Source organism: Protopterus annectens, chromosome 11.part0 (assembly GCF_019279795.1).
Source record: "Protopterus annectens isolate FY-2018-M chromosome 11.part0, PAN1.0, whole genome shotgun sequence".
Taxonomy (NCBI): domain Eukaryota; kingdom Metazoa; phylum Chordata; order Ceratodontiformes; family Protopteridae; genus Protopterus; species Protopterus annectens.
Window position 1 is genome coordinate 259895196 of NC_056745.1, and position 27822 is coordinate 259923017.

Consider the following 27822-nt stretch of genomic DNA (forward strand, 5'->3'; position numbering starts at 1 on the left):
ACGTCTACTCAGACTCCTACAGTCTACCAGTATCAGTAAATATGCACAACTCTGCAGAAGTAGAAGTCATCTAAATAATTCCACATTAAAGAGATCTGTACCTAATGAAGAGGTTGCTGCTAGCAAACAACTTTATATTTCATTGTTTCATCTACAAGTAAAGTGCCTGTTGCCCTTGAAGAATAAATTGCCTATGTTACATTAAAAAAAGTATAAGCTAGTAATATTTCAATAGAGAATAGATGGCATACTGATAACAGGTTCATAGTTACTAGGTCTCTCTGCCAAAGGAGGGCATTCTCAGGACTGTAGCATCCACCCCTTTTAAAAGTACAACACAGTATCAGCAATCCATCTACATACTGTGGGAGAAGAACCCATGGCCTTCTGCATCAGAAGCAAGTATATACTACCTGTTGTGCTACTAACAATGCAAACAGACTTGACATAAGCAGCTCTAAACTTCTCTTCCCCTGAAGAAATTTGCAGCACAAGAAATCTGAAAAAAGCCAGAATTTATGGGGGGGGGGGGACAAAAAGGCCAAAAACCAGGGACACATTTTAAACATTGCTTGTATAAACTTAGAAAGTTGCTAGAATAAAATGTTTTGGTGTTACTTTTCCTGAAAGATAGGAAGACTGAAACTTAAATGGCTATAATTATTTAGTGAATTCAATTCTCACTGATTTGCCACAAAACCACAAATTTTAAGAGAAATACAGACCAAAAGTATGAGCCAAACATTCCCGATACTCTGTGAATTGGACGGCTAAGAGCTATAGACTTAACTCCTTGAACAACAAGTGGTGGTATGGGTAGAGAATTCAGGCCCTTGCCCTTTGTACCCAAGGTACAGGGTTTAAACCAGGGTAACCATGACCACCAGTTACATGTAACTGGGGCATTTTACACGCACACACACACACACACACACACACACACACACACACACACACACACACACACACACACACACACTTCACTAAGTTACTTAAATGCAACAAGCACACACTTGAATTCACAACTTGACTGACTTACTTAAATGCAAAGGGCACACACTTGAGTCCAGCATTTGACTGACTTGCTTAAATGCAAAGGGCGCACACTTGAATCTAGCATTTGACTGACTTACTTAAATGCAAAGGTAAAAGTTCACTTGACTGACTGACTTAAATGCAAACAGCATCACTTGAATTCAACTGAAACTGCACCTGCAAAGCACAGTGGTGAAAGCAGAAGACACACACTTAATTTGAAGCTTTAATGCAAAAGCAAAGCACAGTCATGAAAGCATTCCCAGACCGGAAGAAATCCGTCTCTCAAAGAGAACACAAACACATTTCGTTTCCAGCTTGAATGCAAAAAAAATGGTGAAAGCATTCCATTCCAGCACAGTTGGTTCCAGCTTAAACAATGCATGACTGCGCGTGGACCGGACTGGACCAGAAGAAAACCGTCTCTCAATGACAACACACACACACTTGAATTACTTTACTTGTCTCATTTCCAGCTTAAATGCAAAAGTACACTCACACACACACACACACACACACACACACACACTTGAATTCCTGAACCTGCACCTGCAAAGCACAGTGTGAACCAGAAGAAAACTGTTCTCAAAGAAGAACACAGCAGCTAAAGTTACAGTCCCTTTTGTTTTTTTTTCCTTACCTGGAGGAACCGGGGAAACTGTGCTGCTGCCGCCTGTGAAACGGACTGGGTAGCAAACTGTCACTGTATCTCTAAATTTCTAATTAAAAATAAAAAACACTGTTGCTGCTTTCTCTGAGTTGTAGTCCAGTCCTGACCCTTTCTAAACTGTCAGTAAATGTAAATAAATGTAAATAAATAAATGCCAAGTAAATACCAGTCACTAAAGTACTTAAGCAGATACTTCCATTCTATAGGAAAGACATCCCATAAGGCATTGAACACCGGTATAACTTCTTTTTCCTCTAGGAATACTAGGTCCATCAGACTTTTAACTACCTCTTGGAATGTTTGAGAGCTGTTGTATACTGCAGACAAACCCAAAGCTTGTACCTTCCGCCACACATTTTGGCAGAAATGAAAGAAGCAGCCCTTGGATGTCACACCGCTGACATTTAATCTCAGACTCTTTATAGCCGCTACCTTGAAGTCACACATCACATATCTAACACTGGTTTTGTACTGGTATTCATTCAACAAATGGAACACACAGTGCCATATAACGTTATATGTTTTCAGTTACTTCCTGGACATAAGGCAGTATACCAATGGCACTGTTTTTGTGTACCCACCATATTTTACCAGCCCATGTATGCTGTATAACTATCTGCACATTATACTGTTATAGAAAAATGTGCCACCCATAAGCCAGATGGTGGCACGACTGAGATCGTATAGCTTGCTTACTATGGTAAATGTTAAATACCAGTACAATAATGTCCGTGGCTATATCTGTAACCCATTTTTCAATGAAGACATATTCCTTAAGTGGAAACCTAGCACGGTCTGGAGTTTCCAATGTTAGATCTGAATATGCCTGGGGTCTACTCTGCTTTCTACATACCCTACCCACTTGCTGTAACAGGGCTTTGCAGCTAGGCAGACTGGCAACATATTTTAAGGATGTGGATGCCATAACATCGTCCACGATCAGGCATGGCATATCCCTAGATAACATTGCCTTCTTTTTCAGCTAGGTGCACATCAAGTACCTCTCCACCTCAACTGGATTGCCGATGTGACTGTGGGCCGCCAATTTACAGAGCTGTTCCCCATCAGACAATGAAACGGTAACTGCCCTGCCTCTGCACTTATCCACACGCTTATACTTGCAGCACCAATATTTTTTTACAATTTACAGTTCTCTCTAGATTATACACGCAGTTTTCAATGATTAATATATCCTTACCCTTTTGCAATGTTGTCGTAGGGTATAAGTTACATAGCACTCTGGGAATGTGGTGTGTGTGTGTGTGTGTACTGTCCGCCACGTCTTTGGTACTGTGTACAGCTTCTTAAAGTGATGAAGTCAGTTTTAAGTGTTTGGCTGTACCACACTTCTTTCACTGTTGAGCTTTTCTACATTTTGAGTTTACAGTGTTCTGGTGTGTGTTTTCGGATGTTGTGTAAGTCACTGTTATGGGTTTTCAGTGTTGTAATTCTGCGATGTTGTGGTCTCGATCTTGTGTTACTCGATTTTTTTAATAATACAACGTCAAGTAGATCTGTGTGTGTGTGTGTGTGTGTGTGTGTGTGTGTGTGTGTGTATATATATATATATATATATATATATATATATTTGGAGTGGTGAGTACTGGTAGATACAAGATTTGAAAATATGTATGATTGCTTATGACCGTATTTGTATCCTGTTTAATTGCATTAGTTGCACATTTCAGTTAACAAGATATTTAAAAAGGTACAGATTGATTTTGCTTATTTTGAGGGAGCTGTCTGAACAAAGTGGAAAAGAATATCCTTCATTAACATGCAGATCAGGGAGAGATTATTTTTGTATATTATTTTTAACAGCATATGAAGAGGACAGGCAAATTGTGAAGGTTCTTGAGATAGTTACGCAACAACTGTCAAACTTGGTGGGCTTGTACATAGATGTTAGTAAGGAAATCTTATTAACAGGGTGCCCCTGGTAACATATTATAGAACGAGAATTGAGATTCTGAGAAAGCATTATATAAGTGTGTTATTGAAAAGGCTTCTTTTAATCAGTAGTATGTGAAGCTTGACTATAAATACCGTGTTATTGGTGCATGATTTGACTTTTATGTACTAGATTTTCTCCCACATGTAATCATTTTGTTGCTCCTGCCATCCGCTGTACCTCACTCCCCTCCTCTGTCTATCTAGTTTTGATGGAAAGGTTATAAAGGTGCTTCAGTTCATTACCAGTATGATGGTAGACGGTTTACTCCTTAGAGTAGCCTTTCTTGTCTGCTTACACAGGATATGCAGTAATGTCATTGTGGTTTATGCTTGAGTACTTCCACTTGCATACCCTCTGTTGCAGTTCTCTTATGCACTTTTCAGTGAAGCTAAAGGTAAGTGTAACTGTTAAGAAAAAAGCTGCACTGATCAGCTCAAAACACTTGACAAATTGTTTTTCTGCTTGAAAGTGTTCTTTATGAAGTTTTAGTTTTTTTTAAAATGGCATTAAAATAATTGCAGATAAGTTGCAGTTTAGGATAGTTTATCAAGAAATATTAAAGGCAGAATACATTATTAATAATTATTTCATGCCTTATTCATTTTCAAGTTCCTGTTTTATCCTTCTCAGGGAAACCGGGAGCAGGAGCCTGTCCTGGCAAGCAGTACACACACACACACACACTCTTAGAGTATGTAAACGAAATGCTCTGAGGCAACGGTGCTAGCCACTGTACCACTGCCACTTATGCTAGGGATTGATTTTTATGATTTGTTATTCATAAGAGGTTGACTTTAGATGTATGCAGGAAGAGCAGATACCATCAAATATTTAGTGTTTGTCACAAGACTAAGAGCTAACACAGATATTTGTGCAACTTATAACTGTTTGTAATCCACTAAAAGACTGATTATTTGTAGTAAAACAAGAGCTTTTTATTTACATTTTGTTGACTTTAACACTAGCATGGTTCCTATTCATAAAATATGAAATTGTTTACACAGACCCAAATGAGTGATAAAGCATAATGTTTAGTATAATAAAATCAAGAGACACTGAAACTAGCAACTGAAAACAAAAAAGCAATAGAAAAACCTGTAAAGTGGTCGTAATTTATTAAACAAGATTAAGCACTGTAATTGGTAGTGTATCAGACTTCATCAGAATAGCAACTAAAAAAATCACTCCTGTTTTTGTATAGTTCACAATTATTCACATGATAAAAATCCTAATTTGGTTACTTAAGATAGTTAAAAGACAAAACACCTTTTTTAAAGCCCAAAATCAATTGTAGATTCAGCACCATATGCTACAACTTCAATAAAAAATGTATATAATGTCAATAAAACAAATGAACTTGTAATACAAGTTCTGCCTTTAATTTCAACACACTACTAATAGATATAGTTACATTTAGACCAGGGGGAGTGCTGCATTGTATTTTAGTTGTCACTTCAATTCCTTATATTCAAGAAACATGTAAATGAAACTGTATCTATTAGTAGTGTGTTGAAATTAAAGGCAGAACTTGTTTTGCAAGTTAATTTGTTTTTATTGACATTATATACACTTATGTTTTTACTATTTTTTATTGACGTTGTGGCATATGGAGTTGAATGTTCAATTGATACAATGTTTACCAGGAAGTTGTAGTTTGAGAGGTATCTAAGAAAAACGATGACCCTGACCTCAAGAAGTGTAATTTCCTGGCATTTGTTACAGTAGGTATTATTATTTACAGTACATTTGTCTTCATAATTTTACAGTTTTGAAATCTGTTTCCATTTAATAGTTTGCTTCTTTTTTTTTAGATATATTTGCTTAAACCATTTTAGTAACATTTTTTTTTTTTTAATTTAAATTAGAGGCAGCGGTACTTGTTGTTTAGAGCGGTATTTTATTTCTGTTAGATCATCTGCTTCTTCTTGAACTAATGTGGGTCTGGCATATGCTTATGTAGTGTTGTAACACTGTGCTGCCTACAGAGATGACATAGATAAATAAGATTGGTGTAGTTTCCAGAGGAGTTGTATGCAGTTTTAATTTGTGTATTGACTGTTAAGGTGTAGCGTAGCAATGATTTGTGTTGTATATTGGGTCTTTACCATGAAAATGAATGCCCTTCATCTAGACTGTCTAAAAACAAGCAGGTCCAACTTTGGTTTTAATTACCTAGCCTTATACCAGTAGCAAATATTGTGCCAGGTGTAGGCTTCTGATAATGTTTTGTGGTATGGACTGTAGAAAGGAGTAGAATGACAGGAGCATATTTTCAGAAACTGATTTCCCGTAGACTGAGGCTGCTGCAGAATAAACAGATGATATTGTGAAACTGTAGTAATGTACGTTAGCTCAAAATGTTCAGTACAGCAAATGTAGTAAATCAGAAAAAGACTATTTTTTTTTTAAGTGTTAAATTTATTTTGGTAGCATCCTCTGGAGTAGAGCATTTACAAGGTTTAGCAAACTGGTAGTTCTGACATTTCTGAAGCATAGTTAGGAATATTCTCCTTATTTATAGCCCTGGAGGGTTATACAACATAAAAAGAGAATTGTGAAACAGTGAAGTAAATGAGAATATTTGTAGGTGCACTAACCATGGTCAGCATGTCTTTACAGCAAGAGGCTCTAACAGCTAAATATTGCTGATTTCTTTGAATAACGATTGTAGATAATGGGATGTGTATGCAGCTTAGGCATCCTGTCCGTGTTAAGCAGGATCTGTATCAGCACCAAGCAGTTGTGAAATCATTCTATATTAAAAAGATCTAATGGATAAGAAACTGGCTGACAGAACAGAACAGAATGTTAAGTTATGATTGGAGAGCTCCACAGGTTTTGATCCCAGGACCAGTATGTTGGGCTACATAAGTAGTTGTGTAAAGAACTGATGCAGTTTCTGACTATACCTTATACACCCCAGCTGTTCTTTGGAAATGTAAATGGAGTAACAGGCCTTTGAGGGAAGTAATGAATAACTGGCATCTTGCCCTGCTCTACAGAGTGAATGGAGGAGAAATCAGGTCACTGTAGACAAGACAGACCAGTGTATGAAGAGAATATGTCAAAAACATAATAAATGAGAAACCAGTGAGGATGCTTTTGAATGACTGCGACAGTGTGCAGCACAGTGAAACCATGATTCGTCTAACTGATAAGACATTTGGTAGGTTGCAGGCAGTTACTGCTTTCATAAAAGGTCTGAAGATTGATCGTCTGACTACAGCAGTGAAGTGTATTTCTGTAAAATTTTGGCTGTTTCCTCCTCTGTAGCCTGTCCTGAAATTTCTTTTTGCTGTTGTTGGAACTACAGGATTTTAATTTCATATTGAAAGTTGTATTCAAGCCATTTGTATGAAGAACTAATGCCGCTGGTTTACATACCCTGTTGTGTTTTTCTCTTCAAGCAGCAATTGATAATGAAGAACAGCTCCAGTTTCCATTAGAGTTGTGTTCAGATACAGCTACATCTCAGCCCTTTTCTCCAAACAAAGGTACAGGCAAGTGCAGCCTTTTAATGTCTGTTTACCATACTTTTTTATGAAGTTTTTCAGACTTTGTTTAGTGAAATATGTGTATTAGAAAAGCAGAAAGCTTTTGGTGGTGCCATCTACTAGAAACAACTATATCCTGTGGAGCTGTAAAAATCAGCAGTACTGAAACAATGTGTGTAGTCTTATGTTGTCCATTTCAAGCAAACAAAAGGTTACATTCATTTGCATGTATGCTAATAGAAGATGACAGACCAGCAACAAAGGGTTATGCTGCACTGGAACTCTGTTATTGAAACATTAGGCAGACTCCCACACATTGTTGTTCTGAATCATCTGCCAATGATGCCTGAAAAAGTGATAGTTGCTAATCTTTTGTGGAAATCCTTAAGTTTAGATGTCGGACCTGTGGACTTCACGAGTGAGAGCGTACAGTAAAATCAGTTTTTATGATTAAAACTGACCAGCAGCAAACTTCCCAGTGTTGACATTCGTGGGAACAGAATCCCCGACCAGTTAGCATCCCCCTGCCAGGTTTAAGTGGGTACGTTCACTGCCAGAACACAGCTCTTTCGAATTTGCACACAGTGTAGTTCTCTTCATTCTTTTATTGTACATAAAAAGTAACATTCTGTGTGAATGGAGATAAAGGCTCTTTAAATACAGCTACATCTTAAGCACAATTTTTCCGTACACAATACCCCCTCCTCCCACATATTTAAAAAGGATGTTAGTAGTTTCTTCCCCTCTGTTGCATTTCTATCCTGGTCATCTTCCTTACCACATTCCGTGTTACGGTCGAATGAAATCTCACAGTACTTTGTTTTGGGATTTCTCCACCAGTGTGCCTATCATATCTGAAAGTTTATTTTTATTTTTATTTATTTTACATTTGTTGACCGGGATAGTCCGACTGGATACATGTCCATTTTCAGCGGAGTCCCGGGGAGAAAAGCTCCAACAGGTTTAAAATGACATATAATAAAAGACAGAAGACAGCAAGCCAAAGGACAGGAAACATGTACATAGGGAGATAACAGTGCAGCAATAGAAGTTACATTTGATTACTTTCATTATATACAGGTTAGTAGACCCTTAGTCGACTAAATCCTTCCTAGTCAAAAATTGCCCATATCTGTGCAGAATTTCTCATGGTAATCTTAGTCCGGGTTCATACAAGGACATATCCAATGCGATTTAAGGTGGATTTCTAGCCCTTTTTGAATAGAGCTAGTGATGGTGAAAACGTTAATTTATTTGGGAGAGAGTTCCACACCTTTCCGATGACATTAGAGTACAGTCTGTCCCCACCTATGTTGTGGGCCTTGCTTGTTTGTATTAGGAGTTTGTCAGATGAGCGTAGAGAACTAAGGTTGGTGTAGGGGTTAGTATGTTTTTTAGAGCAGGAGTGTTCTCTGGGTGTTTTAGGATTTTAAAGGCTTCTGCAAGTTGATATTTTTGGAGAAGATTCGGGAGTTCTAGCCAGTCAAGTTTTTTAGGTTAATACAATGGTGTGTTCTGTAGGGCAGGGCAGTGATGAATCTGGCAATGTGGTTATAACAAGTGGAGAGACGATTTAGGTCTGATTTATTAAGGTTAGAGAGGATGGGGGAGGCATATAGTAGTGTGGATAGAAGGTGTGACCGGCAGTGGCTAGTCTAGCTGCTGGAGTTAGGAAGGTTTTTAATCTATATAAAGACCCTAGTTTTTTGTTTACTGTCTTAATAGTTTGGTTAATGTGGGTGTCAAATCGGAGTTTATTATCTATAATTACTCCTAGTAGTTTAGTATTTGTGGTAGGAGAGATAGTAGTTCCGTTATTGGATTGGATAGTAAATTGAGTGATAGGTGTAGGGTTAGTTGGATGAAAGAGGAGTAGTTGGGTTTTTTTTGGGTTTAATATGAGGTGATGGTCTGTTAGCCAATTTTCAACTATGGTAAAGCAGTGTTGGGTGGCTTTTAGAAGGTTGTCCAGTGTGGGATTGGAACAGATGATAGTAGAGTCATCTGCATATTGGATGCAGGTGGCTTCGGGGATGGCTGAGTGCAGGTCATTTATGAATATTGAGAAGAGAAGAGGTCCTAATATGGACCCTTGAGGTACGCCAATGCTGTTTGGTAGTAGGGATGAGAGCTTGTTCTGCCATATAACTGCTTGTTGTCTGCCTACTAGGTAGTCCTGAAACCAGTTTAGGACATGGGTGTCTAGGTGAAAGGTTTCTAGGGTTGTGAGAAGGATCTGGTGGTTTACCATGTCAAGGCTTTTGACATATCTAGAAAGAGTGCAGAGGAGATATTTTTGTTGTTCCGATGATGGTTGATTTTTCAGTAAAAGAGAGAAGGGCAGTTGTCGTGCTATGGTGGGGTCTAAATCCATGCTGACATTCAGTTAATAGCTTGTTTTGGATGAGATAGGACATTAGTTGTTTATGCACACACTTTTCCATTATTTTTGCAAGTGGAGATAAGATGGCTATTGGCCTGTAGTTTGAAAGTTCAGTGGATGTTCCACCTTTATGAAGGGTATGACATGAGATATTTTCCATATTGCTGGGATTGTGGACTCACTAATGGTTCTGTTTATTAAGATTGATATGGGGTAAGCAATTGCGCCTGCAGCAATTTGCAGGTATTCTGCTGGTAGAAGATCAGCTGAGAGGGAAGTTGGCTTTAATTTTTTTAGTCGGGTTCGAATGTAATTGGTAGATATGGGTTGTAGGTTGAATGATATTGGGGTTTGGGTGTGGTGTTTTTAGGGGTGGTGGAGGGAGCGGGTAGCTGGCTAGCTAGTGACTGAATGGTTTCGTGAAGAATATATTAAAGTTGTTCGCTACTTCTTCTTGGTTCTTATCAGATAGAGTTTCTGGGGTGGGTGTGGTGGATTTTCCTGGTTGGAGAAGTTTGTTCAATCCTGCCCAGAACTTTTGGGGGTTCTTTTGGTTTTTGTTTTGTAAGTGGTGAAAGTAGTTTTTCTTGTCTAGAGCAGTGGCTTTTTTAGTTTCATTTCTTATTTGTTGGAAGAAGACTCGATCTAATGGTGATTTGGTGGTACGCCACTTGGTCCATGCTTTGTCCCTGCGATTAATTTTGGTTTTGGTCTCTGTGGATAGCCAGGGTGCTATGTGGGATTTGATTCTAGATTCCCTTTTTGGAGCATGAGAGTCCAGTATTGCGAGGAATGTTTCATTAAAATATGAGACTGCCTCATCTATGGGAAGTAATTTCAATTTTGACCAGTTACAGTATTTAAGTTCTGTGTTAAATTTGATTGGGTCGAAATTTTTCTTACTAAGGAAAACGACTGCAGGGTATCTGTAGATATTCTGACGGAAATCAGTGTTGCAGTATTCATAACGGAGGAGTTCTTGTCTGCTGACGTCCAGCCAGGGTACCAAAACTTTATCTTCCAGGGCATACATCCAGGTGATGACCTCAGCTTGTCTGTATGAGGGGGTGTATAGACAGACAGACATATGTGCAAGATCCTCAGACTGTCTCTCTGCTAGCCCAAAAGCAGGTCATTACATCCATCACACTGTTATCATTTTGTCGTTTGGTACCTTAAGTTCACTTGTTAGATTCAGATAAGTGCCCTGTTGGGTTTTCTTCCTTTCTAACCTTTTGTCTGTGCATTAACTGTTGTTAGATGTCAGCTAGGAGGGATAAGTATGAATGTGATTGGCAAATTCCAAACAAGGACTTGCACACTGATTGCCTGTTCTTTCTGTGCTCTGAACACAACTACAGATCTTGTTCTATTTGGCCGTCATTTGTTTTAGAAACTCTCCAGTCCATGCTCTCTACTCTTAATACCTTCCTGTAGATACAGAGTTTAAAATGCTTAGCCCATTTCACCATGTTGGAATCTCCAGATGTTAAGCATTACTCCCAAGAAAAAAATTAAAACGGCCTAGAGAGGATTCTTCGTCTGTCATCTCCAAATCGGACATTCTCGCTGCAGTGGTTGAACCCCATGGTATTTCAGACTTTATTGAAACAGCCTTCTATTGTAATCCTGCTGGAAGCTGGTATGGCTCCTGAGACCTTCTAGACTGAATCCTCAGATGAACCACGTTTATTTCAGAGGGACCATTCAGAGTCCGTCAGATCCTGGTACGGGAAGAGTTTCCAGGAACACTTATTGAAATGCTGCAAGGTTTTGAACTGCCTAAGCTGATACAGGCAGACATCACCCCAAAAAAAGTGAAAAAAAACTTAAACATATGGTGTCCCTTTCAGCTTCCATGGAAAAAAGGATGGATTGATTTTTTTCTCAGGGGCTATTTAAAGCCATTATGTCCCTGAAGCCTCCATCCTTTGTAACCTAGCCTGTGCAGGCTACACCACATAAACTGGCAATGGATTTCTCATTCTTCAGTTTGGAACCATAGTTGGAGTCAGACCATTCTTAGGACTACTCTTCCCAACTACATTCTCTAGAACAGCTGTATGCTGACGAGGGTGGCTCCCTGTCTCCGGATTCACCCCTAGAAGAGGCTTCTTTCAGAGAAACATTGCAGTGTGATGAAGCACTTCAATTGTCAGTCTAAACAGGTCTCAAAAGTGCAAAAGAGATACTATAACATTTTAGAGATGGGCACTCCTACATCACCTCCAGTTCCACATGTGCTTGAAGCTTACGTGGATGCATTCCAAGCTAATGACTGCACACCTGAGTCTCAACCTATAACACCTAAAAGGCCATGCAGATTCTACAAAGTTCCTGTTGAGCAAGTACCTATGCAAAAATTTTGTGGTGGATCCTGCTGCAGTTTCCCTGACCTCAGACAAGCTTTCTAAGCTGCTGTTCAGCACCATCGTCTTTCCCACTGATAAGGATGCCGAGCAATGGATAGGTGTGGCAAAAAGTGTACATGTCCTCCACACTAGCTTTCAGAGCCATTAACTACCAAACTTATATGATTAAATACATACTCTCTGTGCTTCAGTCCATGAGTTAGGCCATCACAGAGCCTAAGACACCAGAATCTAAACAGCATATGCAGACTGTAGTGGCTCAAGCTTCCCAAATAGCCAGACTCTGTATTAAATGCAGAAATTATGCTGTGGATGCTTCTTCAAGGGCAGCTGGTGCTGGTTCAGTCATCAGGCATGGAGGTCACCCCATTCCTGAAGACTTCAGGTCTAAACCTTTGGACTCTCCTTTGGATAATAACCTTCTATTTGGCTCACAAGATGTCAGTCTTTTCAAACCATTACAGAAACAAAGCAAAACAATGAAACACTCCTGTCAGATTCTTCTTTCCACTGTTCCTACGTACCACAGAAATTGTACAGCAACATTTACTTCCTTTGTTAGTAGAGACTCAAGACCCTCCACTAAGCAAAGGAAAACACACAGGAAAAGATTCCCAGATAAACTTCAGAAGGATACCCTTTGGGGAAGCCTCAGTTTGGCAGCAGGTCCTGTAACTATCTTCCTTCCCTATCCCACCCCACCCCCCAGCCCCTCCACCACCGCTCAAAAAGACTTTCTCTCTCCTATTCTGGGAAACAATGACCTCAGGCAAATGGGTCCTGAATGTCGTCAAGGAGGGCTACGCTATGACTTGGGAAAGCATTCCCTCTCTGGAGCTCGGGGGATGCCCCTTTTTCCTCCCAACCAGGTTCACCTCCTGGATCCTGTCATCCAAGACATGCTAGCACAGGGAACCATAGAGGAGGTCCCCTTAACCTCCTTAGGAAAATGTTTCTCTTCAAGAATCTTTCTTGTCCCAAGGAAGGAGGGCCAGTGGAGATCTATTGTGGACATCTCTTGACTAAACACCTTCCTAAAAGGGCCTATCTTCAGAATGCTTTCTTTGCAAACTCTTCCATCTTTCCTTCTTCCTTAGGCTTTCCTGGTATCCCTAGACCTAAAGTATACCCATCTGCACATTCCCATTCGTACTTCCTGCAGAAAAGTTACTGCTTTGTCCTTTGGTCTTTCTACAGCTCCAAGGGTTTTCACAAAGTGTTTAGCTCCTATGGTTGCCTTCTGCCACACTCAGGACATACAAATCTTCCCTTACCTGGACAACCTTCTAATCCAAGTGCTGTCCAAGGGCATCCTCCTCATGCATCTTTATTATACTGTACATCTTCTGATTGGTTTGATATTCACCATCAGTTTCAAACCTCAGCTCAGTCCTACCCAGAACTTGACCTTTCTGGAATGCAAACTGGACACCTCTACCATGCATGCCTTTATCTTTAAGGAGAAAGTTACCGCCCTATCTACTTCAGAGCACTCTCCAACAAGACTCACTGCATGGCAAAAGAGATCCTCAGTATTCCTAGGTTCTCCATTGCCAGACTACCCATAAGAAAAATACAGTAGTATCTAAAATTGTTATGGTCTCAATACTCACACCCTCCATTGCCTTTATCTCTCTTCTGCCCCTGCATCAAGAAGGAACTTTTCTGGTGGAGCAGTCAGGTGACTCTCAGCCATGATCTCCCTTTCTCTCCAGCCCTACACAACTAAATTCTGTTCACAGACACTTCGGACAGGGCATGTGGAGCTTAGACAGGAACCTACAAAGTTTGGGGGGAGTGTCCTACCCACCGAGTAAAAGAACACATCAACCTAAAATAAATGAGGCTACTTCTACAGGCACTACAGACCTTATTTCATCTCTGGAAGCCAAGCACTCTGCTGGTGTACATAGACAACACCACAGTGATGTGGTACATAAACTGAGGGGCACAAGGTCCTACTCCCTCTGCAGACTACCACAGGAGGCCTGGCAATTTGCTTCCCACCTGAATCTTACACTCACTGCAATGTGTATTCCCTCTCAAGAAAACGTGGTGGCAGACTGTCTAGGCAGGGAAATGGAGGACACTCACAAATGGACTTTGAACACAAAGGTCTTCAAAACTGTCACGGTTTGGTGGGGAACACCGCACACAGATCTTTTTGTTTCCCCACAGCATCACCAATTTCCTTTTCTCTGCACCAGGAACCATCTCCACTAGCCTGTAACACAGATACCTTCTCCTTCCAGTGGGCAGAGAAATTCCTGTTCTACTTCTAAGACTCCTGCTGAAGGTCCAGAAGTAGTCTACAGAACTTCTGCTTCTGGCCAAGACAGCACTGGTTCCCCTTCCTGTTTCACTTGTCAAAGAGAAATTTCTGGAGACTGCCTCTACAATCCAGCCCTCGTCACTCAACAGAAAGGGTAGGTCCTCCATCCCAATTTGTCCTCCCTCAGTCTTACTGTCTGAATGATAGGATTATAAATCCTAAAAGACTTTCTTTCTCTGAAGAGGTGGTTCAGGTTCTACAAGAAGCCAGGAAGTCTAGTACCAGAAAATCATATGCAGCCAAGTGGCAAAGATTCTTGGCTTGGTGCCTTAAACACAAAATGCAACCTCTTTTGTCAGACTTTCCAACGGTTCCCCTTCATAAAGGAGGGAACTCTTTAGACCTCTTAAATTTCTGACCAATAGCCATACTGTCACCACTGGCCAGAATTATGGAAAAGTGCGTCCACAACTAATTAATGCACTATCTCACCCAAAATAAACTACTGGCCAACTCTCAGCATGGTTTTAGGCCACACCACAGCACCACATCAGCCCTCCTATCCTTTTCTAACTCTATCAACACCAGTCGAAACAATAACAAACTTACCTCCGCTCTCTTCCTAGATCTCAAAAAGGCCTTTGATATGGTGAATCACCAACTGCTTCTCCGCACCCTGAAGGAACTGTCCATTAAATGGTTCCAATCTTGCCTGTCTGATAGACAGCAAGCAATTTTATGGCATAATACCATATCCTCACGTTTACCCATTACTCTAGGAGTCCCCAAGGCTCCATACTCAGACCACTACTCTTCTCAGTCTTTATCAGTAACCTGCATCCAATATGCAGATGTCTCTACTTTAATATGTACCGCCTCCTCCTCAACTGAGCTTATAACCCTAACCCAGAATACTTTCAATGATGTAAAAAAGTGGTTTGCAGACCGTCAGCTTCTATTAAACCCCAACAAAACTAAACTGCTCATCTTTTCCCCCACCTGCAAATCTTACCATTCTTTACTATAAGTTCCAACAATGGCACAATCTTATCCCCAGATACTCGCACAAAACTCCTGGGTGGTACAGTCGATAATGCCCTAAAATATGATATCCATGTCAATCAAGCCATCAAATCTGTCAACAAAAAACTGGGCTCCCTATACAGGATCAAACCCTTCCTCACTCCTTTTGCAAGAACCACTATCGCTCGGTCCCACCTACTATCTACCCTCCTCTATGCCTCCTCCCTCTTCATTAACCTAAACCAAGGCACCCTTACCAAACCTGCTAGTTGTTACAACTATATTGCTAGATTTGCTGCAGGTGCTACTTCTAGGACCCACCATTGTATCAACCTAACTCAACTAGGATGGCTAGAGTGGCCCAGTCTTCTCCGATACAACCAACTTATAATAACCCACAAAATACTGTATCAACCTGAAAAAACACCAGCACTAAATAAGATAATCAAACCATACAGCAACCTAAGGACTACACTCTGCTGACAAACTGCTGGTATAAACAACTAAGAGCATAAATGTGGCTGGAAACTCACTATTCGCCAACTCAGTAGGCAAAACTTGAAATATGCTTCCTGCCGAACTTACTCACCAATCCTCCTTAACCCAGATCAAAAAAAGCCTCAAACTACACTTCCAACAGCATTGGCAGTGTCCCTGCTTAAACCCCGACTAATCACCACCCGCTGTTCCTGCAAACTCTCCTTAAGCATTTCAGTCTTATACTCTAATAAGTGTACGAATTCTTGAAGGGACTTAGCCCATAACTCCATGTATTATTGTCTGAAATTGAAGCCGCATGATTTTGATGTTGTCTACTATGTTTTATCCATGTTTGTCACCCTACTGAAAACTGCATATTATACTAATCTCTAAATCATTGTTCCTAATGTATTTATACTCTGCTTTCTAGAGCTTTTCTACCCGGGCCTCCGCTGAAAATAGACATATATCCAGTTGGACTTTCCCGGTAAAGTAATGTAAAATAAATAAAATAAATACTTCAGTACCTTTGTGAGCTACTACATTCTGGTTTAGCCTTTTCTTCTGTTAAATCCCACATATATCTGCTATCACTGGGGCAGAGATCAAAATTTTCCTGAGAGAAGTTTAGCACCTTAAACTTCCAAGGAAGCCCATTACTCCACAATGGGACCTTAACTTTGTGATGGAAAAACGTACTTTCACCCTTTTTGATCCAGCAGCTTCTGCTATCCTCAAATTCTGCATGTAAAAAACTGTGCCTCTTCTGGCCCTCACCTCAGTTCGCAGAGTTTCTGAAGATGTCCTTCAAGGATGCATCTGCAGTCCTTACAAATGGGTTGTCCTGTCGTCAGGCAGCCCTTCGGTCGGCCGGATTCCAAAGTCTGGGTCTGGCCTCGTCTGGTGTCGCACTTCACCCGACGTCATAGCTGCAGTTATTCGGGTATAAAGGCATCAGCCGACGCCATTTTCCTCAGTCTTTCCTGCCGCGTGGCGCCCGAAGCAGAAGCTGTTCGCAAGTGCCGGTCGGTCAGATCCAGAGATTACTACTACCAAATACTACTTCGAAGACTTCTAAAAAGCTAAGTACCCCGTTGGGGACTCTTTCTTGCCTCAGCCGATGTCAGAGAAAGTGAATAACTGTTTATCTTGTGGGAAACAAATACCTCATAAAGATTTCCACTCCTACTGTATACATTGTTTAGGCCCAGACCACGACGTAGCAGCTTGTCTAGCCTGTGCTTCTTTTAACCGACGGACGTTTAGACGTCGGTCGGAGTTTGCTGAACAGATTTTCGGCTCTGATTTTGCCTATATTATGCCATCGGATCCTCCGACAATGCAAATTTCCAAAAACGAAAAGAAAAGGACCGACACTCGCGGTCCGCGGTTTCGGCCGAAACCGTGATTAAGCAAACCGCGAGTGTCTCGGTTTCAGCCGAAACCGAGCAAGCGGTTCTTTCTTCAGCCGAAACCATGCCTTCTACCGAGGCCTCCTCTAACCTGGTAGAATCGGCTTCTGAAATCCAGCCTTCTGTTGCGATTTCTCAGGAATTATCAGACACAATTCCCCTGGATATTTCTACCCCTGCACGTGGAGCTGCTAGGCCTCCTGCAGCCATGTCTATTAAGGCCTTTGCCAGGGCTAAAGCAGCCAAAGCTTCAAAAACTGTGCCTGCCAAACCCCCCTCACACAGGCCCAGCACTAGCTCTCATATGCTTTCTTTGGCTGAGGATCTAATTTCTTTAATTCGTGGATCCCAGCCTCATCCAGACAGGTCCTCTCTCCCACCTCCAGAAAAGAGACCTAGAGCAGAGCCCCCTGAACCAGTATCCACTGATGATTCCTCTGATGACTCAGAACACACAGACCCTCCTGAGGCTTCTTATTCTCCTTACGAAGACTCTGATGCGAAGAGTCCATTCCTTCAGCCTCTCCACCTGAGGAATTTTCCTTTGGGGAAACCTTGCATGCTATGAGGGAACAATTTCAGTGGCAGGGCCAAGATTTCTCAGACTCCAGAAAAGGCTTAGAACCTTTCTACATTTGCCACAACATAGGCCTTTAGCTATACCTCCAGTTCTTTCTGTTGTAGATGATGCATTTAATGATGCTTGCACTGCTCCTGATTCATTACCTCCGGCTCCTGCTAAGCCCAATAGGTTCTACAGGGTCCCGGACACTCATCACCATTTATACAAGGCTCCTTTTGCAGATCCAGAGACTATCTCCCAGGGCCCTAAAGCTGTAGCAGCTACTTCTACTAAAACCCCTCCCTCTGAAAGGGAATCCAGGTCCTTAGAGAGATGGGGTAAAAAAGTTTACATTTCTGCTACCTTGTCAGCTAGGGCTTTGAACTGCCAATTTCATATGATTCAATATCAAGAGTTTATGCTTGACCAGTTAACTAAAAAGCTGTCCTCTGAAGAATCTTTAGATAAAAAAATGTTCAGGAAATGGTACATAACATACAGCAGGTTAGTAACCATTCTTTAAAATGTGGCTATGATGCACTGGAGGCTTCCTTTAGATCAGCCATGACTGGCACAGTTATCAGGAGACATGCATGGTTGAAAGAACAGGCATTACCAGACCATGTCAAATCAAAGCTTTTGGATGCACCCATGGACAAGGTCAATTTATTTGGTTCCCCTGCTCAGCAGGTACTAAAAAAGATGGAAGAGAAGGCGAAATCTGTACAAACGGTGAAAGATTTCTTACAGGTTCAACCTCCAAGGTTTAGCAGGAACTGGCCCTCCAAGAATTGGTCCTTTCCAGACTCCTCTAAGGCTCAGAGAGGCAGGAATAGGCGCTCTAGAGGCAGAAACCAATCCAGGGGTGCCTACAGGGGACGCCAATGGCAAGGTAACAACCAGCGAGGCACGGACGCAGCCACCACCACTACAACAACTCAATCACAGTGACTTGACAGTGGCACCGCCTACCAGGGAACAACTAGAAGCACCCTTAGGCGGAAAACTAACCTTATTTTCAAAAAACTGGCATTGCATCACAAGGGAAAAATGGATTTTGCAAACTATAGACCAAGGTTACAGGTTTCATTTCCATACTCTACCAGGGAAGAGAGGAATGCCAAACCTACCACCTACTCAAAGGACAGAAGCTCTAAAGCAAATATCTCAGCTATTAAGAATGAGAGCTGTGGAAAAGGTACCATCTATGGAGCAAGGAAAGGGATTTTACTCCAGACTCTTCCTGGTACCAAGAAAAGAAAACAAATGGAGACCCATTCTAGACCTGTCCGCTTTAAACACATTCCTTATTGTTCCAAAATTCAAAATGCTGACCCTACAGCAGCTTCTTCCCATGCTGGGCAAGGAGTCTTGGCTGGTAACTCTAGATCTCAAGGAGGCATACCTGCACATCCCCATAAGACCTATTTGCAGAAGATACCTCAGATTTCTTGCAGGATCAGAGCATTATCAATTTTCAGCATTGCCCTTTGGCTTATCTACTGCGCCCAGAGTGTTCACGAAATGCCTGGCATCAGTAATTGCTCATTGCAGACTTCAGGGAATCCAAATTTATCCCTACCTGGACGACTGCCTGATACAAGCGGACAACAAAAGCAAGCTAACAGAAGACTTACAAAGAGTCATTTACCTGCTGCAAGCCTTGGGATATACAGTCAATATAAAAAAGTCAAAGCTGATTCCATCCCAAAGAATAACCTTTCTGGGTGCAGAGCTGGACACATCAAAACAAATGGCATTCCTAACTGCAGAAAAGAAAGAGCAACTACCTCTCTACTTCTTGGCATTAACAAAGCAGAACCACCTAACTGCAAGAAAAGTACTGCAAGCTCTAGGCTTCATGGCATCCTGCATAATTCTGGTCCCTCATGCCAGACTGCATATGAGAAAGCTACAGTGGTACCTAAAGAATTTGTGGTCCCAACACAAGCACAGCCTAGAAACCAAAATTCCAATAATCCCATGCCTGAAACAAGAGTTCCTATGGTGGGCTCAGGCTCAGGCCTGTCAATCAAACACAGGATTGCCCTTCTGCAACAGCCAACCAAGCCAAACCATCACGACAGATGCCTCAGACCTCGGTTGGGGGGCACACATGCTGGGCAAGTGCATACAAGGCTTATGGACTCAAGACCAGCTGCGCCTACACATAAATCTAAAGGAAATGCTGGCAGTGAAATTGGCAATCCAGTCATTCAGACCATTTCTCCAAGAAGGTCAGTTGATGATAAGGACAGACAACACCACAGTTATGTGGTACATCAACAAACAGGGAGGCACCCATTCATATCCTCTATGCCGGCTGGCACTGGACCTATGGGATGTGGCCCTGAGCTACAACATTCAGTTACAAGCAATTTTTGTACCGGGAAAAGAAAACATTCTAGCAGACATATTAAGCAGAACTACCACAGATGCCCACGAATGGATGCTTCATCCGGACATCTTCAAAGCCATCACAAGGGAATGGGGATTACCATAAATAGACTTGTTTGCATCCCCATTCAATCACCAGCTAAAGAAATTCTGCACAAGGACGTACCACCCACTTGCTTGGAAGGTGGACTCCCTATCTTTCAGTTGGAAAAGCCTGACAGCATACGCATTCCCACCACTTCCTTTGATGCACAAGGTGCTTCTGAAGATCAAAGAGGACCGTCCAAGGATCATTCTGATAGCTCCAGACTGGCCAAGACAACATTGGTACCCATTGCTGAGGAGCATGTCTCGGGAACAAATATGGACACTACCCTGATCCCATTACTGTTAACACAGAACAACTACAACATCCTGCATCCAAACCTGAAAACTCTGCAGCTAACTGCCTGGAACATTACATAACAGCAATTAACCCAAATTTATCCCAAAGGGTTAAAGACATAATCCTGGAGGCTCGCAGACCTTCAACAAGAAAGAATTATGCAGCAAAATGGAAAAGATATCTCATTTGGAGTACTGCAAAGGGAGAAGATGTGACTCTGGTAAACATGGCCAACATCCTGGAGTACTTGGCAGAGCTCATCCACACAGGCCTGTCCTATTCTTCCATCAAGATACATGCATCAGCTATTTCAGCAGAATACAGCTTGGATCCTCCTGTCTTCTCTCATCCCCTGCTCAGACAGTTTCTGAGAGGAATTAAAAATGTAAAACCTCCCAGGAAACCACCATTGCCAGCATGGGACTTGAACTTTGTGCTAGAAAAATTGACACTTCCTCCTTTTGAGCCAGCAGCAACAGCAGAATTACAATACTTATCCTGGAAGACTGCTTTCCTGCTGGCAATAACTTCAGCAAGAAGGGTTTCTGAACTACAGGGATTAATGGCAGTGCAACCCTTCCTGATCTTCCATCAAGATAGAGTGTCCATGAGAACAAATCCTACATTTATGCCTAAGGTGGTATCCAGAGTGTCATTAAATCAGGCTATCCACCTACCTACATTCTTCCCAAACCCACAGAACAGGGGAGAAAGACTTTTGCATACCTTGGATGTACACAGACAATTACGCTACTACCTGGACAGGACTAAGTCCAATAGAAAAACTGACCAGCTTCTGGTAGCATATGCCACAGGAAAGGAAGGAAAACCAATTTCAAAACAGACAATCTCCAAATGGATAGGAAATTGCATTAGATTTTGTTACTCCTACCATGGAAAGAAAACTCCAGAGAACATCAGGCCTCACTCCACAAGGGCTACAGCCACTACCACAGCTTTCTTACGAGGAGTGGCTACCAAGGACATTATAGAGGCTGCTACTTGGACCTCCGTGCATACATTTGCCAAGCATTACAATTTACCTTTATACTCTAGATCCCGAGCAGGTTTTGCCACTGCTGTTTTGCAAGGGATCCTAGCTACACCATAATCTCTACTCTTTCCTCCTCCCCTTGTTTAGCTATGGTATTCTACCCATTTGTAAGGACTGCAGATGCATCCTTGAAGGACATAGTACCATAAATGCAGATGTCCGATAGGAATGCATCTGCAGTCAGGATTACCCACCCACCTTCCCCTCTGAGGTACTCCTAGGGTATTTGCCATCCTTCAGCTAGCTTGGGGGGGATCTATTATGGTGTATTTGTTTGTATATATGTACATACATGCTTATTTTTTGTGTTTGCTCTCTACTATTTGGAATCATTGGCATTTATCCAAATTTAGCCTTCCAAGAGGGCACCTGGCATCTGGGGCAAGAAACACTGAGGAAAATGGCGTCGGCTGATGTCTTTATACCCGAATAACTGCAGCTATGACGTCGGGTGAAGTGCGACACCAGCCGAGGCCAGACCCAGACTTTGGAATCCGGCCGACCGAAGGGCTGCCTGACGACAGGACAACCCATTTGTAAGGACTGCAGATGCATTCCTATCGGACATCTACATTTATGGTAGGTACAAAACTGTACTTTCACTTTCTTATGGCTATTCCTCCTTTTCTCATCTTTCATAAAGTTAGGGAATTCCTTAGGTGCCAGTCCTTCCTACATGCTTAAAGTAGTTAATGATTTGACCCTCAATCAGGCCATCAACCTACCAACCTTCTTTCCCAATCCCTAAAATGGGGAGAACAAATACTGCACCCTCTAGACATTCATAGGCAATTGAGGTCTTACCTAGATAAAAGCAAAGATATCAGGAAACCAGGTCAGTTCTTTCTCTCCTTCATGGACTCCAAGTTGGGGCTGCTAGTTTTTAAACAAACTGTTGGTCCTGGATTTAAATCTAAGGCTATCTCCTTCTGCTATTCACACCATGGTAAGACTATCCAAACTCACATTCCACTTGAGCAGTGGCTTCATCTGGTTTCTTCTACAAAGTTCTAGATACCACATCCATTTTAAAAGCTGCCACGTGGTCCTCTGCCCACACTTTCATTAAACACTATAAGTTAGATGCCTTCTCCAGACCCAGGACAGCTTTTGCCAGAGCAGTACTGTCTGAACTGCTGGATTCTACTGCTTTATTTTAGCCCCCCCCCCCTTTTTGTATCTCTACAGCTCTGGGAATCACCCATCTATTTTGAATACTGCAACAGTGATTTCAATTAGGACATAGTACAGTTATGTAAGAACTTACCATAGCAGTAGATGCCCTACTTGTCACTGTTGCGGTATTCCTTCCTTTTCTCCTTATCCCCTTTCTCTGCTCTTACACTCTCACACACGTTCTACCAGTTTACTGCATCACTTCTTGGGGGGAGATTATTTATCTGTTTAAACTACTCCCCTCCTAGCTGACCAAGTCATCTTATCACAGTTGTCTTCAGGACACTGACTTGGAGGTAGTCTAAGGAACTCACTCATACATACATCTATATACCCCTACTCAGACAAGCCAAGGTCATCATCTGAATGTGCGCCCTTGAACGGTAAAGCTTTGGCACCCCAGCCAGGTGTCTGTGGATGATAACTCATCTGTTATGAGTAGTGCAATGCTGTAGTGTAGGACATCTATTGTTATGGTAAGTGCTTACAAAACTGTACTTTCTCTGTCATTACTTACACTTACTGAGGTCTTAAAACTATTCATGCTTTAAGGATTCACAGCTCTGCTGTCATTCATATCTGCATTCTTTCCCTCTCCTGCAGTGATCAACCTGCTGAGCCTTTGCTTAGTTACGAATGTTATGTATAACTCCAAAGGTAATGCATGATTTAAATATCTGGAATGTGTCCAAAGTAAAGCAGTGTTTATAGATTGTAGAGGGACGTCCCATGGATCACTGGGCTAGTTGATTTTAGTAAGAAACGCATAAAAGCTTTTTTATGTAACACTATGAAATAACACAGTTCAATAGACACTAAATAGCTGTCACTATGCAGAAATATTTGTGCAGGTATACATTTCAAATTGTATTATTTTACTTAACACACTTCTAGGGATAGTTTGGTCTGTGTTTTCTTAGGATTTATGAATGCATTGTGAGTGTAATTTACTGTTGAGAGTTTTGGTAGTAGGACCAGACATTGGGATGTTTTTTTGATGTGTATTGCCATATAGGACTGACAGATTATCTGAGGTTTTCTAAGTCAGGCAGTATGATACTCGGGCTGAACGAAAGAAGTAAGGTGGTAACAGAGTTGCTGAGACATGACCTGAAACTTAAATTCCATTATTTATATTAAGCTATCTTAACTCAGTTATTTGATGTCACCTTATTAAGCTCGTTTTAAAATAATGTGTGGCACATATGTAGGAAAGTAAGTATGTAAGATTTACAGCACGTAAGTCAACAACACTCCTACTGAGTTTTCTCAAAGTCCCTAGACCATACCCAAATGTTTCATGTCCTGTGCAGTTCGAATTGTGGTTGAAGGACCATACCCTTAGGGAATATGGCTTTATGCCAGTGCAGGTCACTTTGTGTTTCCTTCTGCATGCTTATATATGGAATCAGTATCACCTGACACCCATTTATTTATACCTTTCTTATGTGAAGCTTTGCATGAAACAATGAGTGAACCCATGCCCTTGGGGAGGGAGCCAGACTCCTTCCCTCTAATGTTCTTACAAGAAGTCAGAAAGCCCAGAGTTCATTTCTTTGAGGTGAACAAAAACAATGAGTCTTCCCCACTTGCAACTGTTTAGATGTCTCCTTTAGTTGGTGATATCTTAAAACGTAATGAGGTTCAGAATGACTACCCTTGATATTTTATCTCTTCTCCCTAGAAGTGCTGTGGTGCACATCTGGTGAAGAATATGGAAAAGTATTAAGTTATTTCACCCATGGATCCAGTCATCAGGGATGCTATTTTGGAAGTCTGAAAGCACTCATTGATACTACTGATGCAATTTCCAAAATGGTCAGTGTCCTTTATACATTCCCACCTACAGTGGACAAGTTCCTAGTCAAGCTTCCTTGAACTGTCTTCATTGTGATTTTTTTAAACAAAATAGTTCCCAAAATACCTGGAACATTTCAGCGCCATGCCACATGAAAAGAAATCAGATTTGGATAGGTGTGGTGAGAGGTCTTATTCGCCACACTGTGGCTTAGTGCGTAGTGGTGAGAGGTCTTCACTGCCACACTGTGGCTTACGGCACTGAACCGTTCGGCTCACCTCTGCAGGTTGGGTATCCTGAATGCACAATTATCATACTGCATTTCTTCTCGTGACCTGCTCAGTGACTTCTAGTAGAAGAAGTAGGGTTTCAACTCAATGGATGAACTTTATGACCCACTTTGATTACCCTCTGCTCTTTCTGTTTTGAGGCAGACCTACCTAGAAAAGGAAAAAAATCTCATTTACACCCAGGGAAAACATAAACGCATGACACATATTAATGTCAGACCCACTACCAAGGTCTGGACTCTGGAGGCTTCCTTTGGGAGACAACAGGTCTCAGAGTATGTCCAAGCATATAGTGCACCATCTTATTTCAAAACAACACTTGGGACAGGCTCCGACTATAGACTTGATAGGGCTGTAGAGGTTTTTCTCACAGTCAGGACATGGTTGAGTTTTTTTTTTTTCTTGTGTCATTCTGGTTCAGAAGGAGACAAGCAATTTTGACTTCAGCCAGCACATCCAATAATTTCTCTAGTATTGGATGGTGTCATTCAATATGGTCAGCACCTTTTGGCACATCCTTGTTTTGATTCTACCATTGAGTGTCCATTTTGCTATAGATGTGCACCAATTCCAGTAGAAAGTGTTGCCATTTGGGATTTCCTGAGCTCCTAGGTTAGTTACCAGGGTGATACCCATTGTAGCCAAAGTCAAAGAAAGAGGATATCCATGTGTTCAGTTTTCCTAGACATCTGGCTCCTGGTTCTCTGAAGTATCCCTGCATTTGATAATCCTTTGGCTGCATCCCCACAGTGTCTGTAAATTTCAGAAATCTTTTCTGTCTTTTTCTTAAGAGGATAACCTTCGTAGGCGTTGGGCTGCTTGCCCACTCTCCAGTGCTATTTGTTCATCTGAGCTCACACTCTGCTACATCTTCTGGGTTTTATGGTGCTGTTTGCTTGTTTGATGTTACTGCTGTAGTGAACTGTGAGACACTACCCGGCTCTCAAAGGACATGCTCCTATTGCCAGGCCCTGGAGGGGTGGACATTTTCCACTAATTGTTTGGCAGCTTTCCATTTCTGCAGCCAAGCCTAAGGCTGATTCTGAGGATGGATGTTTTTGTAGTGGGATTGAGGAACTCGCTCATTTCCCTCATTCATAAAAGGGTGTATTTCTCCCTCAGTGGGGTGCTGCATCTTAGCCGTTTGCAGTGATGAATAATTTTTGTGGCCGTAAAGACCTTAGAGAGAAAAGCTTCCTCCAAGACTTCTGTTCTAGTTAGACAACCCACTTTGTTGTGTAATATATAAACAAGCTGTGGTGAGGTCACAAGGCAATACCCCCTCGTGTAGGGAATCTGACAGAGAACCCCTAGATAAAGTGACATCACTTTGTCTGTAGTTGCCGTCCCTGGAAAAGTGAATGAGTTGGTGGTCATTCTGAGATGCTTCTCCATTCCTGTCCTAGAGCTGTGGATTCAGAGGTTGTGCCTGGTCTGTCAGACTTTGATATATTTGCCACTTAGCAGAATGTAGCTCTCTCCTTATTCAACTCTTTGCAGCAGGTCAAGGAGGAAGTACTGATGAACATGTTCTGCTTCCCATGATAATATGGATAGAGTAGCTATTACTCCCACCTGTTATGCATGACAGTGTTTTTGAATTTCATAACTTTTAGTTTACATGCAGATATTAATGTTTGGTAGGCTAGTCTGTTATGTAGTTGCTTCTTCTCAACTCCATTTGAACATATCCTGCATTTTAAGACTCTCTGCTTCAGTTAAAGCACTCAGACAAAAAAAAACTAAATAGATTTTGACAATCTTCATCCACTTTTAACTTAGAACAAAATTAGATACACTTTCAGAAAATGTTTATCCCTTCAAATAGGAGCTGATGCCCAAATTGACAGCTGCACCCACAGACATTACCGAATTTAAAATTAAGGTTGCTCATGCTAAGTGCCTATGTTTCTTACACTTGCTGTCTGTTATTTTCTAATTTCTGTCCCCCACTAAGATACAAAAAATGGGCGTGCCTTCATTGAAGTTGTGCGTCAGGGCTGGTAACTCTGCACGTAAAAATCCACTACCAAACATTAGCGGACCGGAGTTCTGCTGTGGCGACCCCTAACCGGGATAAGCCGAAAGACACAACAACTAAGATATGAAAAACAGCTTACATGCTTTCAACAGGCATTTACTTTTAGTCCTAAGAAAAAAGTACTCTGGCAACTTCTAAATAAACTAAGTCGCGTATTGTTATATTGAAATGCATTAAAGAATTAAGTCTACTGGGGAGACAGCTACTTGTATAACTGATTTACTTCCCATAGTTTAAAGCTTTGTTTTTCACTGAAGTGTTTGCCAGTTTACCTTTAAATGTTAATTATACTGTGCCTTATACTTGTCATTCAGCAGACAGTGTTCAGACCTCTCATGTTGAACTTCTTGCACCTATAAACTTCTGGTCTCCAATTAAAAGCAGTAATTAAGTTTGCAGGTACATGAAAGAATCTTTGTAAATTTTTTCACTTGGAGCACACTCCTCACTACTGTCTTGATTAGTTGCTTTTGTTAATGGGAGAAAATAGCTAATGACTTTGCAGAATCAAGAAAATACTATAATTTCCATGACTTTTCATCATTGTATCTTATTTTTAAAACCTATGTGCTTAAAAAACATGGGTATAGCTTAAAACAAGGACGTCATTCTAAATTTCTACGCTCATATAAAACAGGAAATTATCCTCATTCTCCATATATTGTGATCAGTACACTTTCTTATTCTGCACCCGCTCAGTCCAAGAGCACTTTAACTTGATTACAGAGTAAAGCCTGGATATCTTACAGCTAATAAAAATTACATTTTTTTGTTTTACCATCCATAACATATACAACAGTCAATGATAAGACAATCTCACCTCATATTTAAAATACCCCTAACTGCAACTGTACAAGAACGCTTTACAATGTGACATGCAATTTACATCATTCATTTTTATGCAGATATTAGAATGGAAAAACTGTTTTATTTACAGTTACTTTTTCAGTCCATTCTTTGCCCTTTTAAAAATGATTGACATAAGTGGAGTATTTGCTATATAGTCCACCCACCATTTTAACAG

The 27822-nt window shown here is 41.3% G+C and overlaps 1 protein-coding gene across 25 annotated transcripts in view; it reads left to right on the forward strand.

Annotated features, from left to right (window-relative positions):
- C2CD5 (C2 calcium dependent domain containing 5) overlaps positions 1-27822 on the forward strand; it is a 1731257-nt gene that overhangs the window by 1597735 nt on the left and 105700 nt on the right. For 21 of the 25 annotated variants that reach the window (XM_044087723.1, XM_044087713.1, XM_044087716.1 and 18 more), the window contains one exon: positions 7067-7159. In XM_044087723.1, the coding sequence (XP_043943658.1) occupies positions 7067-7159 (93 nt within the window). The remainder of the gene's footprint in view (positions 1-7066; positions 7160-27822) is intronic. The other 4 variants (XM_044087700.1, XM_044087710.1, XM_044087698.1 and 1 more) reach the window with 3 other exon arrangements.